Genomic DNA, 12,731 nt, shown 5'->3' on the forward strand with positions numbered 1-12,731 from the left:
ATTCTTAGTCTCCAATATATTCAATTCAGTTCTTGTATTTTATTTCATTAATTAAATAGTTCATCCTTAGTATATTTCCAATTATTCAAATATTCATAAATTCAAACATTCAAATATTCATATATTTATATAATTGTATAATTAATTAATTCAGTTTTACAAATAATTAATTATGAACCCAGCAATTCTAATAAAAAGGGAAGAACAACCAGATAAGAGTAATAACAGTGACGGTTCGACATTGTCTTACTTATACAATCTATTCCATCAACATTATATAATATTAATCATATTAGTCTTAACAGGTTTAATAATTTTTTACTACAGATTCAAAATCATAGCATATCACGACAGATGGAGAACAAGAAGAAGAATCCAACAAGGTTACTACTCCAATTTGAACATTGGTGACGAAATAAGTGAAGATGAAATAGATTCTGAGTTTAATTTGGACAACGAGTCATTCACAAACGATATAGAACAAGGTTTGAACTCATCAAACTTCGACGTAGCTAACACGAACCTAGAAGATGGTCGAAAAGGTTTATCACCAAGGGGTAAGCGGTACATCAAAAAATTAATGGAGATGGATAAGAATTTAACTTTTGATGATGCTAGATTGATTTTTTTACAGAATGAGTTAAACAAGAATAATATTGGGAATGATGGGTTACCTAATGATCCTAGATTGGTTACTTTTTAGATTATGAATGAATAATGATATGAAATTAAAGTTTACATTGTTGAGTGTTTCGAAATATTTAGAGACATACTCTACTTCTTGAGTTTTGGCTCGTTTCTCAGCAAATAAAACGACACAACATTTTAAGTAGCTAGTTGCGACTCTACTAGGTCTAGTATTTTTCAAATTGAGCGAATCTTTCTCGATGAGTTGTAATTCTAAGATAGATCTAATAACTTTGAGTAACTGTTCCATATAAGTTGTAACACAAAATTAAATTTACGAGATTTCTTTTGTTTACATTTTGATTTAAAAAGTAGAACCATTTGAATTTACTTAGTATTTAATCATTCTATTTCAATTTGATCACTATATTTACGATCAAGTATATACGGATCACAGCCTATCAATCAAGCATAACTAAAGTCATCGCGTTTAATTACTACTCATATTTGCAGATGTTATGAAATTCCTTAAACTCACATCAAACAAGAAGCAAAACAATCATCTCAAAACGCAACAACCCCAAAATGCTCCCTCAGGACCTTTAAAAAATTCAAGCCATAAGAACTATATGATCAACAATGGATACAAAATACCTTGTTTATCTTGTCAGTTTGGTGACAGCAAGAAATCAAAACAGACAACCGAATCAACAATCCATTGGTCCCAAATTTTTCAAAACTCAGTCATTTTTACAACTTTTGATGAAATACTATTTGGTCACTTAATAATTATAGTTTACAGATCAACAGACTCCAAAATCTCAACTGTCACGATATCAAAGTATGGAGTAACAAACTACAAAAACCTAACTTTAAATCATAATTCAAGATTTTATCCAAGTTGTGAAAATTTATTACCACGTTACAAGAATTCAAAAGTCAGGCGATCACTAGCCATCAGTTGCTTAAAGAACTACAATAAATTGATGAATAATTTACAACTCAAAAGTCTACCGAATTGGGATGAAACAGTAGCTGGGAGTTTAGCAAATAAAGCAGTCTTGATAAACGAACATTCCTTAAAATTTGGTGAAAAATTATCTGAGTTAGGTTTAATCACGGATCAGTATATGAATTCTATGTTTGTGGATGTACTTTACAACAATTCCGAAAATAGTGAAATTATTGATGAAAATAATAAATTGGTGTTTTTATTAGGTGATCAATTGAATAATTTACTCAATTCAGAGTCGGTGAATTATCAACTAAACAAATTGGCAAATCGGAATGATATGTTGTATAATTCAGATGGAACGTTATTCATTGAGGTTGCATCAAATTGGCCACAAGAATTGAGTCGAGGTTGGAATCATAGAAAAGTTGTCGATATCCAAGAAGTGATGAATTTCAAAAGTAACAAAAAAGAGATCATACTTATATTTTCAGATTATTTGTTAGTTATGAGTACTACTGATGAAAATATTGCGGAGTTTGAAAAATCAGTAGGTGATTTTTTGATGGATTCATTTGAAAATAATAAAAAGTTACCGAAAGATTTGCCAGTTTTTCAAGTAACTGAGTTTCAAAAGACCAAGGATGTTAATGTTACTACATACATATCCCAACTAATTGATAAACCCGAGAGTGGCGCATATTTAAATTTTACATTTGATAACGAAACAACAAGATATTATCGAGTTGATAATCCTTCAATTAGTCTGAAAATACAAGACTCAATAACAAAAGCGAAAATTCACCAAAAAACAACACCATTCCATTTGTTCAAATCTCATAAAAATGCAGGTGCTACAACATACTACGTCGCTCACGATACTGAATCATATATAGCAGAAACTTTAAAATCCCAATTTCTCATTACACTCAACATGGAACATAGTCTAGACATACCTTTATATTTTCAACAAAATAAGGATTTACAATTAGTTATCAATTTATCGTTTAATAATGATATAGAAATTGGAGTTCAAGGGTATGATAAGTTTGGTAAATACCACATCAACGAAATTGTTTCAAAGTTTGATTTGAATGAATTTATTTATAACACCATTAACAAGAATCTCAAGTTTATGGTTTCCAACTTTAATAATTTACATACTCGGAGTTTAATTCATTCAAATTCTGAGAACATTATACATTTGGTCGGTGCTTTGAAATCTGATGATGAGGTCTCTCAAGCTACGCATCCTAATGAAATACACACCCACATGAAACCACAGAAGAACCTTATTCACAAAGATGCCCCAGCTAAAGTCAATGATGACTTACTAGAAAACTCAGACGTAATCACAAACGAACCGACTTCTAATCCTTCAAAAAAAGGCAAAGTGATTCAAGACACTTTCATACCAAAGGGGACCAAAACAGAATATACAGATATTTTAAAACCAGCTCCAAGTTTACAACCAAGATCAGCTTCACTCGACAGTAGTATATCTGAATTCAAGAACCAGCAACTAAAAGCTCAACAGCAACAACAACATCAGCAACAACAACAACATCAGCAACAACAACAACAACATCAGCAACAACAACAGCAACAACATCATCATCAACTAAATGATGACAAGCTAAATATGAGTTTCAAATTTCCACAAGATACAACAAATCCAAGACTGACCAATATGATTAATTCAACAAGATCGAACTCAATATCAACAATAAAAAGATTAGCAACAATAGATGATCTTTCCGTATTAGCAAATTCTCAAAACCTAACGTCATCAATCTACTCAGACCTAGACGAATATCAAAATGAACCAAACTGGTCAATATTAGAAAATGAAAACAATGGAGAATCACAGCTCCCCAAAAAATTAAAAAGAATAGAATTTCAAACTGATAGAAATCAACCACTGTTTTTAAATCCTATATCTATTAATTCGTCAAGGAATACTTCGAACAATTCCAAATCCACTGACTTTTCAAGTTCATCAAAAGGAGATGGTTCAGTCACCTCACTGATATTTTCTAATCAAAATTCAGAACAGAATGATTACTTGAAAGATTACAACTTATTAAAGAACCTTACTAAACAACAACCAAAAAAAGAAAACTCAATTCAACAATTATCAAACTTTAAAAATTCGATAAATTTCGGTTCATTCAACGTAAGATTAACAGAAAATTGACATATATTTACCCCTTTAAACACCCTATATAGATTATTTTTTAGATTTTAAAATCTTAGAAACAGTATTAGCAACAGCATCCCCTACTTCTCTCGTACTACTTGTTCCTTTCAAATCAGCAGTTCTTACTCCCAGATCCAAAACCTGTTTAACAGCTTCTTCCAAAGCTTCACTCTCCTTAACACAATCCAAACTTAATCTTAACATTAAAGCAACTGATAAAATAGTAGCTATTGGATTAACTTTATTCTCTGGTAAATCAGGAGCTGATCCATGACATGGTTCATATAATCCAAACGCCTTGTTTGAATCTGGTAATGACGCTAAAGAAGCACTTGGTAATAAACCTAATGATCCTGGGATGACACTTGCTTCATCTGATATAATATCTCCAAACATATTTGAAGTTATTATAATACCATTTAATTTTGTCGGGTTTTGAATTAATATCATTGCGGCACTATCTATTAATTGATGTTGTATAGTGAGTTCAGGAAACTCGTTTTTTATAGTTGATTCAACTGTTTTTCTCCATAATCTTGAACTTGCTAATACATTAGCTTTATCTAATGACCAAATAGGTAATGGTGGATTGTGTTGTAATGCCATAAACGCAGCCATTCGTGTAATTCTTTGAACTTCTTTAACGGTATATTTTTCAGTATCCCAAGCAGTTTCACCATCTTCACTTGCTTCTTGTTCTTGTCTTTCACCAAAATAAATCCCACCTACTAATTCTCTAACAATAGTCAAATTTGTACCTTTTACTATATCTGCTCTAATAGGACTTAATTCTAATAATGAATCACTTAAGAAATTACAAGGTCTAATATTAGCATACAAATTCAATTCTTTTCTAATTTTTAATAATCCTTGTTCTGGTCTAACTTGACCAGTACCCCATTTCGGTCCACCTACAGCACCCAATAAAACTGCGTCAGATGATTTAGCACTATCTAGTGAATCTTGCGGTAATGGTTCCCCCGTTGCGTCGATTGCTGCTCCTCCAATTAAATGTTGTTTGAAGTTGAATTTTATATTCTGAAAAGGTGTTGAATTTTCAATAGCTTGCAAAACTTTTATTGCTTCGTTTGTGATTTCTGTACCGACATGGTCTCCTGGGAGGACTGTAATTGTTTTTGTTATTTGTTCTGGCATTTTTGTTGTAGTTTTGATTTAATATCTGGGGAAAAGAAACATTGAAGTTTGTATATATTTATATTATATATTGAGAGTGTGAATTGAAAAATTGAAAAATAAATTTCGGTGCTGAATAGGAATTAGTTTTTATTTTGTGTAATCGGCATAGAGTATTATCCATTGGTTTGTAGAAATTGATAATTCAAGGTCCGTAATAATAGTAATAATCAAAAGTTAGATACTATAACGTAATGGTAAGACAGATGCATGTACAGACTAATAAAAATTGAACTGTACATTAATAAAAACCAACACCCAACTATAAACAACGAATATATACTCACTAAAATATCAATCACTCTCATCACCATCAAAAATTCTAATGACCACTCCATTCAATAGAATCCAAGTCAATTCCCTCTTGAACCATTTCCCATAACGGAGACATTTTTCTCAAAAATTCAACTCTTTCATTTATAGCTTGAATAACATAATTTATTTCTTCTTCCGTGGTAAATCTACCAATACCAAACCTAATAGAAGAATGAGCTAATGCATCATCTGCTCCTAAAGCATGTAACACGTAAGAAGGTTCTAAAGAAGCTGAAGTACATGCTGATCCTGAACTTAATGCAATATCCTTTAATGCCATTAATAAAGATTCTCCTTCAATGTATGCAAATGAAACATTTACACAACCTGGGTATTGATATTTTGGATCATGAGATCCGTTTAAAATTGTGGATGGAATAGATAACAAACCTTCTTTTAATTTATCTGATAGTTTTGTAATATGCTTTTTGTCGTAAGCGCCTTCAGTTTGCATTAATCTTGCAGCTTCTCCGAAACCAGCAATTAATGGTGGTGCTAAAGTTCCTGATCTTAATCCTCTTTCTTGTCCACCACCAGTTATAATTGGGTCTAATCTAACTCTTGGTCTTCTTCTTACATAACATGCACCTATTCCCTTTGGACCATATATCTTGTGAGAACTTATGGATAATAAATCAATTTTCATTTCATTTACATCAATTGGTATTTTACCATAAGCTTGAGCAGCATCAGTATGGAAAAAAATCTTATGTTCACGACAAATTTCTCCAATTTCTTTTAAAGGTTGTATAACTCCAATTTCATTATTTACTGCCATTACTGACACTAAAATAGTATCTTTCCTTATTGCTTTCTTTAAGTCTTCTAAGCTGATTAACCCTTCGGAATTAACAGGTAAATAAGTAACTTCAAATCCTTCATCTTGCATATGTCTTGCAGAATCCAAAACACATTTATGTTCGGTTTGAGTAGTTATAATATGTTTTTTAGTTTTTTTATAAAAACGAGGTACTCCCTTTATAGCCATATTGTTTGTTTCTGTTGCACCACTAGTAAAAATGATTTCTTTTGGATCAGCGTTTATTATTGAAGCAATATGTTCTCTTGCTTTTTCGACTTCTTTATCTGTTTCCCAACCATAAGCATGAGTTGAAGAATGAGGATTTCCATATAATCCGGTATAAAATTCCAACATTTTATCCAATACACGTGGATCTACTGGTGTTGTAGCTTGTACATCTAAATATATAGGTCTTGAACCGAATTTTGAAGCATCTCTTGTTGCTGAATTTAATGTGATTGAAGAACCTTCTGGTGGTTGAATTGGTGATTCTAATGGGGTTGATACATGAATGTTCCCAGTTGCTGTGTTTAATGTAGTTGTTGGATTGACTGTAGTTGTTTTACTAGGTTGTTGTGGAGTAGTAGTAGTAGTAGTTGCAAAATGTTTTCCTAATTGTTGATTTGATTTTGATATTTGTTTAAAATATTTTATCGATGATCTTTTGAATATATTATTGTACATCGTTAATTCAAAATTATCTCAAGTTATCTAGATGGTTATATAAAAATGTAATTGAATGATCTTAATCAATATATTGAATAATTAAATCTAATGTAAATGAAATATATATCTCTTCAAATTATAATAGATTAAAAAGATAATGAAATGCAATAGATCTATGGATTTATTTTTCTGATTACTAACTTAATATTAAAAGATAATTTTTTATTTATTTTTTCCCTAAATTTTCTATTGATTGTCATAATTTATTGTCTCACGACACAATTAATAATTTCTATAGCGGAATTATTATTATGCGAATTTAGATCATTGATATGAATCTTATTTGCAGCCAAAAACTTTTTAGGTACAAATTTCTGTTGATTCAAGATATAATTCTTTGAGGTCGTGGATGCAAGTTTTCTAGAATAAGTAAGGTTAATATCGTTAAATTGACTTTTTTGAAGTTGTGGAGTCAATTTTTGTACTAAATACGTACCAAAAATGTCAAGTTCTGGTCCATGAATGACTATATTTTATTTGAAGACTTGGCCTTGGTTATATATAGTACAACGGGGTATTTAAGCCTGGAGGCTTGTTCTAATTAATTTTACATACATCAAGGATATAAGTATTTGAAAAATAAAGAATCTTGCAACATTTTTATTTCACAAGAATTATAACCTGCATAACTTGAAAGCAAGAAGTAATAAAATTAGAACTTAGGTTACCTCTATTTTTTTAACATGAGGATGGTAAATTTTCTACCATTCACTTACGCTTAATTATATCATGAATTTTACAAATATAGTCAAATTTATTATAGATTTATAACTGATAATCAAGTGTATGGAACATTTTCTAGTCATGTGACTATAATAATTCAAATTACACATACAATAGCTACCAAACTATAAATTCAAAAATCTAATATTTATTACACCTTAATAAATTTTCAACGGTTATTTATGACTATAAATTTAACGTTATTTGAATATCGGATAGATGACATATTCCTTTAAAAACGTTAGACGTACATAAAACAGATAAAAAAAAGTCCGAATGATGTTTTAGTGAATATAATTATAAGCTCAAATTTTAAGTGGAGAAAATCTAAAGTTTTACTTATTAGAGATCTCTTAGGGTAAAAAATTTGTTTCATAACCATAACTGGAGTTTCTGAATATGGAAATAGAATTATATACTTCAAAGGAGAAGTGTTTCGAACTTAAGACTCAAATAAGAATGATTAACACCTAATAATATGTCAGTGGTAGCTCCCTTTCAAATCGGTTATATAATTTGCAATGTCAATTACTACTAAATGATAAGTTGATAATTTTTAACCGCTTAATAAAAATGTCAAATATCTTAATTTTTCAGATCTCAACCCCACTTTTCAATTTTACAAGCAACATATTTTCAATATAAATATAAATGAATATCATTTGAAACTTGTTTTTTACTTAAGCGAATTGAGAACTTTACATTTAATAATCAATCATATCGTTCACCCTCAAATATCATGTCAATAAGATTACCATCAATAGTTGATTCAGATTGTGAATCAATATTTGCATTAGATGAAAAAGAATATATTTTTAATCCAAACAATGATTTATCAATAGAAACTTTAGTAAATCACGTATTACCAATACCACAAGATTTAAGTGGTAAATCTGTTAAAATACCAGGAACTAGTTCAAAAGGCTTTTCAGAAATTTATAGAAATTCAGGTTTACCAAATGGGTTAAAAAGTTGTTTATTACCTGAATTAAATACTTATCATAGTGTACTCAAATCAGCTGTTGAAAGAAATTTACATTCTCCATGTCTAGCTTATCATGAATATGATTATGAAAATGATGTACATTTAGAAAGATATAATCTGATTACTTATGAAGAAGTTAATAACAAAAAGAATAATTTTGCTTCTGGATTATTTTTTTTAATTGGTTCAAATCCTTTTAAAAATTCAAAATTAGAATCTCATGCCAAAATTGATAATCATAGAAGGGATTATAAAAATTATGACAAGGATAATTTATCTTTTATTGTTACTATTTATTCAGGTAATAGACCAGAATGGATTATTTCAGATTTGGTATGTTCAACAAATTCTATAACATCAACTGCCCTTTATGATACTTTAGGAGAAACATCATCAAAATATATTTTAGAATTTACTCAATCACCAATTGTAATATGTTCCAAAAATAAAATTCAAAAATTAATTGCATTAAAACAAAATAACCCAAAAGACTTAGAATCTTTAATTATGATTATATCAATGGATCCATTAAAGAATCAAGATTCTTCATTAATAAAGTTAGCAGATGATAATAAGATCAAATTATATGATTTTAATCAAGTCGAAAAAATTGGTGGAATTTTCCCATGGGAAGAAACAAATCCAAATCCAGAAACTACATTTTCATTAACTTTTACATCAGGTACAACTGCAAACCCAAAGGGGGTTGTGTTATCTCACAAGAGCATTGTTTCAGCAATTGTAAGTTTCACATATTTAATGCCTCATCATAATAAGATGAAAGAATTTGCATTTTTACCATTAGCTCATATTTTTGAAAGACATATGTCAGCAGCAGTATTAAGTTTTGGTGGATCAGTTGCTTTTCCAAGATTGGGTGGTACTGCTCTTACATTATTTGATGATTTAAAATTATATAAACCCACTTTTTTAGCTTGTGTTCCAAGAATTTTTAGTAAGATTGAAGCACTTATTAAAACAACCACAATAGATTCAAATTCAACTTTGAGTAGAGTTAGTTATCAACAAGCTTTTGAAACCAAAAGATTAAAACAATTAGAAGATGGAAATAAAGGTCAACATTTCATCTATGATAATACATTAATTAGAAGATTAAGATCATTAATCGGTTTTGATAATATGGAAGTTTGTTTTACTGGAGGAGCACCTATAAGTGGAGAAACGATTAAATTTTTAAGATCAAGTTTAGGAATTGGATTCACTCAAGGTTATGGATCAAGTGAATCTTTTGCAGGTATGTTAATGGCATTACCTTTACAAGCTTCAAGTATTGGTACTTGTGGTGCAATAGCTCCAACAGTTGAAGCAAGATTACGAGCATTACCTGAAATGGGATACAACCTAAATGATGAGGGGGGACCTCGTGGTGAACTACAATTACGAGGTCCACAAATGTTTAGTCATTACTTCAAGAATCCAGAAGAAACCGCCAAATCTATAGATTCACAAGGTTGGTTTTCAACTGGTGATGTTGCACAAATTACAAATGAAGGCTGGTTTATTATTTTCGATAGAGTTAAAAATTTCTACAAATTATCTCAAGGGGAATATGTTACACCTGAAAAAATTGAAAATTTATACCTAACAACAAATTCTATAATATCACAAGTGTTTGCTCATGGAGATTTTACACAATCTTATTTAGTTGGTATCGTGGGGATAGATCCAATAAGTATCAAACAATTTTTAACATCACAATGTAACATCTCCCTCGATCAAATCACAACAATTCCCGAACTTTTGGAAGTAGTTAACAAGAGAGAAGTTAAAACAAAGATTTTGTTATACTTAAATACAAATGTTGGATCAAAATTAAATGGATTTGAAAAATTAAATAATATTTATTTAGAAGTTGAACCTTTAAGATTAGATAGGGATGTTGTTACTCCTACTGCAAAATTAAAAAGACCTGTTGCTTCCAAATTTTTTAAATCTCAAATCGAACAGATGTATTCGGAAGGGTCCATTATTAAGGATTTAAAATTATAGATTAGATAATATATATAGACCTTCTATAAAAAAAACGATCATAGACATCATTCCATATAACTTCAACCTTTCGATCTATTACAAAATCGTTAGAAATGTTAATAAGACTTATTAATATTTCTTTCAACTAATAACATTAAGAAATAATATGTGAATAAAATAATTTTTTTTTTCTCTTTTTTTCACATCTACAAACTCTAAAATCCAAAGAATATGACTGAAGAAGTCAAACCACCAAAACCAAAACCACCACCAAAAAAGGGGTTTTCAAACCCAGCTCTTCGAATGATGGGTATACCCAGAATTTCATTACCATCAAGAAATTGGATGATTTTTTGGTCAGTTTTAATTGGGATTGGATCATCAATAGCTTATGATAAATATGAACAAAAACAAATTAGAGCTAAATGGATGTCAGAAGTATCAAAATTAGGAGAAGAAATTTATTCAAATGATAAAATTCCAAGAAAATTAACCATATATATTGCACCACCACCAAATGATTTTTTAGATCAAAGTTTAAAAATATTTAGAAAATTTATAAAACCAATTTTAAATTCAGGATCTATTGATTATGAAATATTTAGTGAAGATAGACAAGGAGATATAAGATCAAGTGTTGCACAAAGGATTAGGGATTTAAGAATAAAAGAACTAGAGAAAAATCAATCACAGAAACCTATTGAACAAGTAGAGGAACAACCGGAATACATAAGTCGTTCTAAATTATGGAATCCAGTTGACTTATTGGGTCTTTATAAAGTTATACCGAAGGATATGAATGTACAGTCAGATGATTCAAATGAAGATATAGCCGGTGGTGTAGTATGTATTGGAAGAGGAGCTTATAAAGAATATTTAAGTGGATTACATGAAGGTTTATTAGGTCCTTTACAAAAACCAAAAGAAATAGAGGACGAAGAAAATAAAAGAGCTGAACAAAAACAAAAAGATAAAGAAGCAAATCCAGATATGGAAGATGAAGATGATGATCGTAATTTAAAACCAGTACCATTAAAATATATAAGTACAAAAGATTATGAATTAGCACCATTAGCTCCAGAATTTAATATGAATACTATACAAAGGGATGAAAAGGGAGTACCTTATTTTTTTGAACAACCAATTTATGTTTTCCCAGTTCCAGCAATTCAAGGTTTTACAAATATTCCTCGAAAAATCTATCGTTATTTCACAAAAAGATTTTTTGCAGAAGATTATAGTGAAAGAACAAGTCATATTGTAAATAAAGAAACTAGACCATTTGTATATAAAGATGTTTTAATGGGGAAAGAAGAAGAAATAGATTGGCCTAAGAAATGGGTTAAAAAGGGTAATGAAAGAGGATCTGAATGGGTACAAGATTTAGGTTATGATGATAGAGTAATTTCTAGATTAAGAGTATTTGATGATAAAAAATAAATTTTGAAAGACTTGTATATATGTATAGATTTATTTGTTATTATTTTATTTCTTCTTTTGCCATAATGTATAATTATAGATGAATTTTGCTTCTTTAATATTCTCTTCAATATTTTCTTCATTTGTAATTGATTTTAATTTCTTCTGTGATTGTTTTTCCCAATTATTTAAATCAAATTTCAAAAAAGTATCCATTTCGATATTTTCATCATTTTCTGTTTCGATTTCAGTGATTAATAAATTATCAACCACATCAGCATTATTCATAAATGAATTATAAATTTCAGCTCCTCCAATTATAAAAATATTTTCAATATTATCTTGTTTGTTAACTACATTTATTGATTCTTCAATTGAATTAACTTGTATTATATTTTCATCAACAATTTTAGTCTTATCATAAGATCGAGATATTATAACATTTAATCTATTTGGTAATGGTCTGAATTTATTCGGTATTGATTCCCAAGTCTTTCTACCCATAATTACTGCATTTCTTTTATTTGAATTTATTGTATTTGATGTAACTCTTTTAAAAAAAGCCATTTCTTTTTTTAATCTCCATGGCAAAGTTCCATTGTACCCTATTCCATATGATGGTTTAAGTGCTGCTACTATAATTGATATTGATGGTGATAATTGTTTCGTCATTTCTTTGTAAATTGTTTCAAATGATTGATACATTCATGAAAAAACGCGTGTAAATAAATATACTTCTTGAATTCTAAATCAAATATTTAAAGCGGCTTTGTTTTCTTTAATTTATCACCAATTT

General features: G+C 29.4%; 7 protein-coding genes across 7 annotated transcripts; 4 read left to right on the forward strand and 3 right to left on the reverse strand. All coding sequences in view use genetic code 12, as the record gives it.

Annotated features, from left to right (window-relative positions):
- Nucleotides 1-172: 172 nt before the first annotated feature.
- KGF54_005537 (uncharacterized protein) lies at nt 173-703 on the forward strand (the record flags this gene model as incomplete). Its single annotated transcript, XM_051766344.1, has 1 exon — nt 173-703. One exon carries the CDS (start codon nt 173-175, stop codon nt 701-703), a length of 531 nt encoding a protein of 176 aa, XP_051617310.1.
- A 442-nt stretch (nt 704-1,145) lies between these two features.
- Nucleotides 1,146-3,776, forward strand: KGF54_005538 (uncharacterized protein; the record flags this gene model as incomplete). Its single annotated transcript, XM_051766346.1, has 1 exon — nt 1,146-3,776. The coding sequence occupies one exon, from the start codon at nt 1,146-1,148 to the stop codon at nt 3,774-3,776; it is 2,631 nt and encodes an 876-aa protein (XP_051617311.1).
- A 33-nt stretch (nt 3,777-3,809) lies between these two features.
- On the reverse strand, nt 3,810-4,934 carry LEU2 (3-isopropylmalate dehydrogenase; the record flags this gene model as incomplete). Its single annotated transcript, XM_051766347.1, has 1 exon — nt 3,810-4,934. The coding sequence occupies one exon, from the start codon at nt 4,932-4,934 to the stop codon at nt 3,810-3,812; it is 1,125 nt and encodes a 374-aa protein (XP_051617312.1).
- Nucleotides 4,935-5,295: 361 nt separating this feature from the next.
- Nucleotides 5,296-6,774, reverse strand: SPL1 (Spl1p; the record flags this gene model as incomplete). The annotated part of the gene is made up of 1 exon (XM_051766348.1): nt 5,296-6,774. One exon carries the CDS (start codon nt 6,772-6,774, stop codon nt 5,296-5,298), a length of 1,479 nt encoding a protein of 492 aa, XP_051617313.1.
- A 1,504-nt stretch (nt 6,775-8,278) lies between these two features.
- FAA2-3 (Faa2-3p) lies at nt 8,279-10,534 on the forward strand (the record flags this gene model as incomplete). The annotated part of the gene is made up of 1 exon (XM_051766349.1): nt 8,279-10,534. One exon carries the CDS (start codon nt 8,279-8,281, stop codon nt 10,532-10,534), a length of 2,256 nt encoding a protein of 751 aa, XP_051617314.1.
- Nucleotides 10,535-10,747: 213 nt separating this feature from the next.
- Nucleotides 10,748-11,956, forward strand: TIM54 (Tim54p; the record flags this gene model as incomplete). The annotated part of the gene is made up of 1 exon (XM_051766350.1): nt 10,748-11,956. One exon carries the CDS (start codon nt 10,748-10,750, stop codon nt 11,954-11,956), a length of 1,209 nt encoding a protein of 402 aa, XP_051617315.1.
- A 45-nt stretch (nt 11,957-12,001) lies between these two features.
- On the reverse strand, nt 12,002-12,607 carry DFR1 (dihydrofolate reductase; the record flags this gene model as incomplete). Its single annotated transcript, XM_051766351.1, has 1 exon — nt 12,002-12,607. One exon carries the CDS (start codon nt 12,605-12,607, stop codon nt 12,002-12,004), a length of 606 nt encoding a protein of 201 aa, XP_051617316.1.
- Between the last annotated feature and the right edge of the window lie 124 nt (nt 12,608-12,731).

Source organism: Candida jiufengensis (assembly GCF_024610255.1).
Source record: "Candida jiufengensis strain CBS 10846 chromosome Unknown scaffold10, whole genome shotgun sequence".
NCBI classification, from domain to species: Eukaryota; Fungi; Ascomycota; class Pichiomycetes; order Serinales; family Debaryomycetaceae; genus Lodderomyces; species Lodderomyces jiufengensis.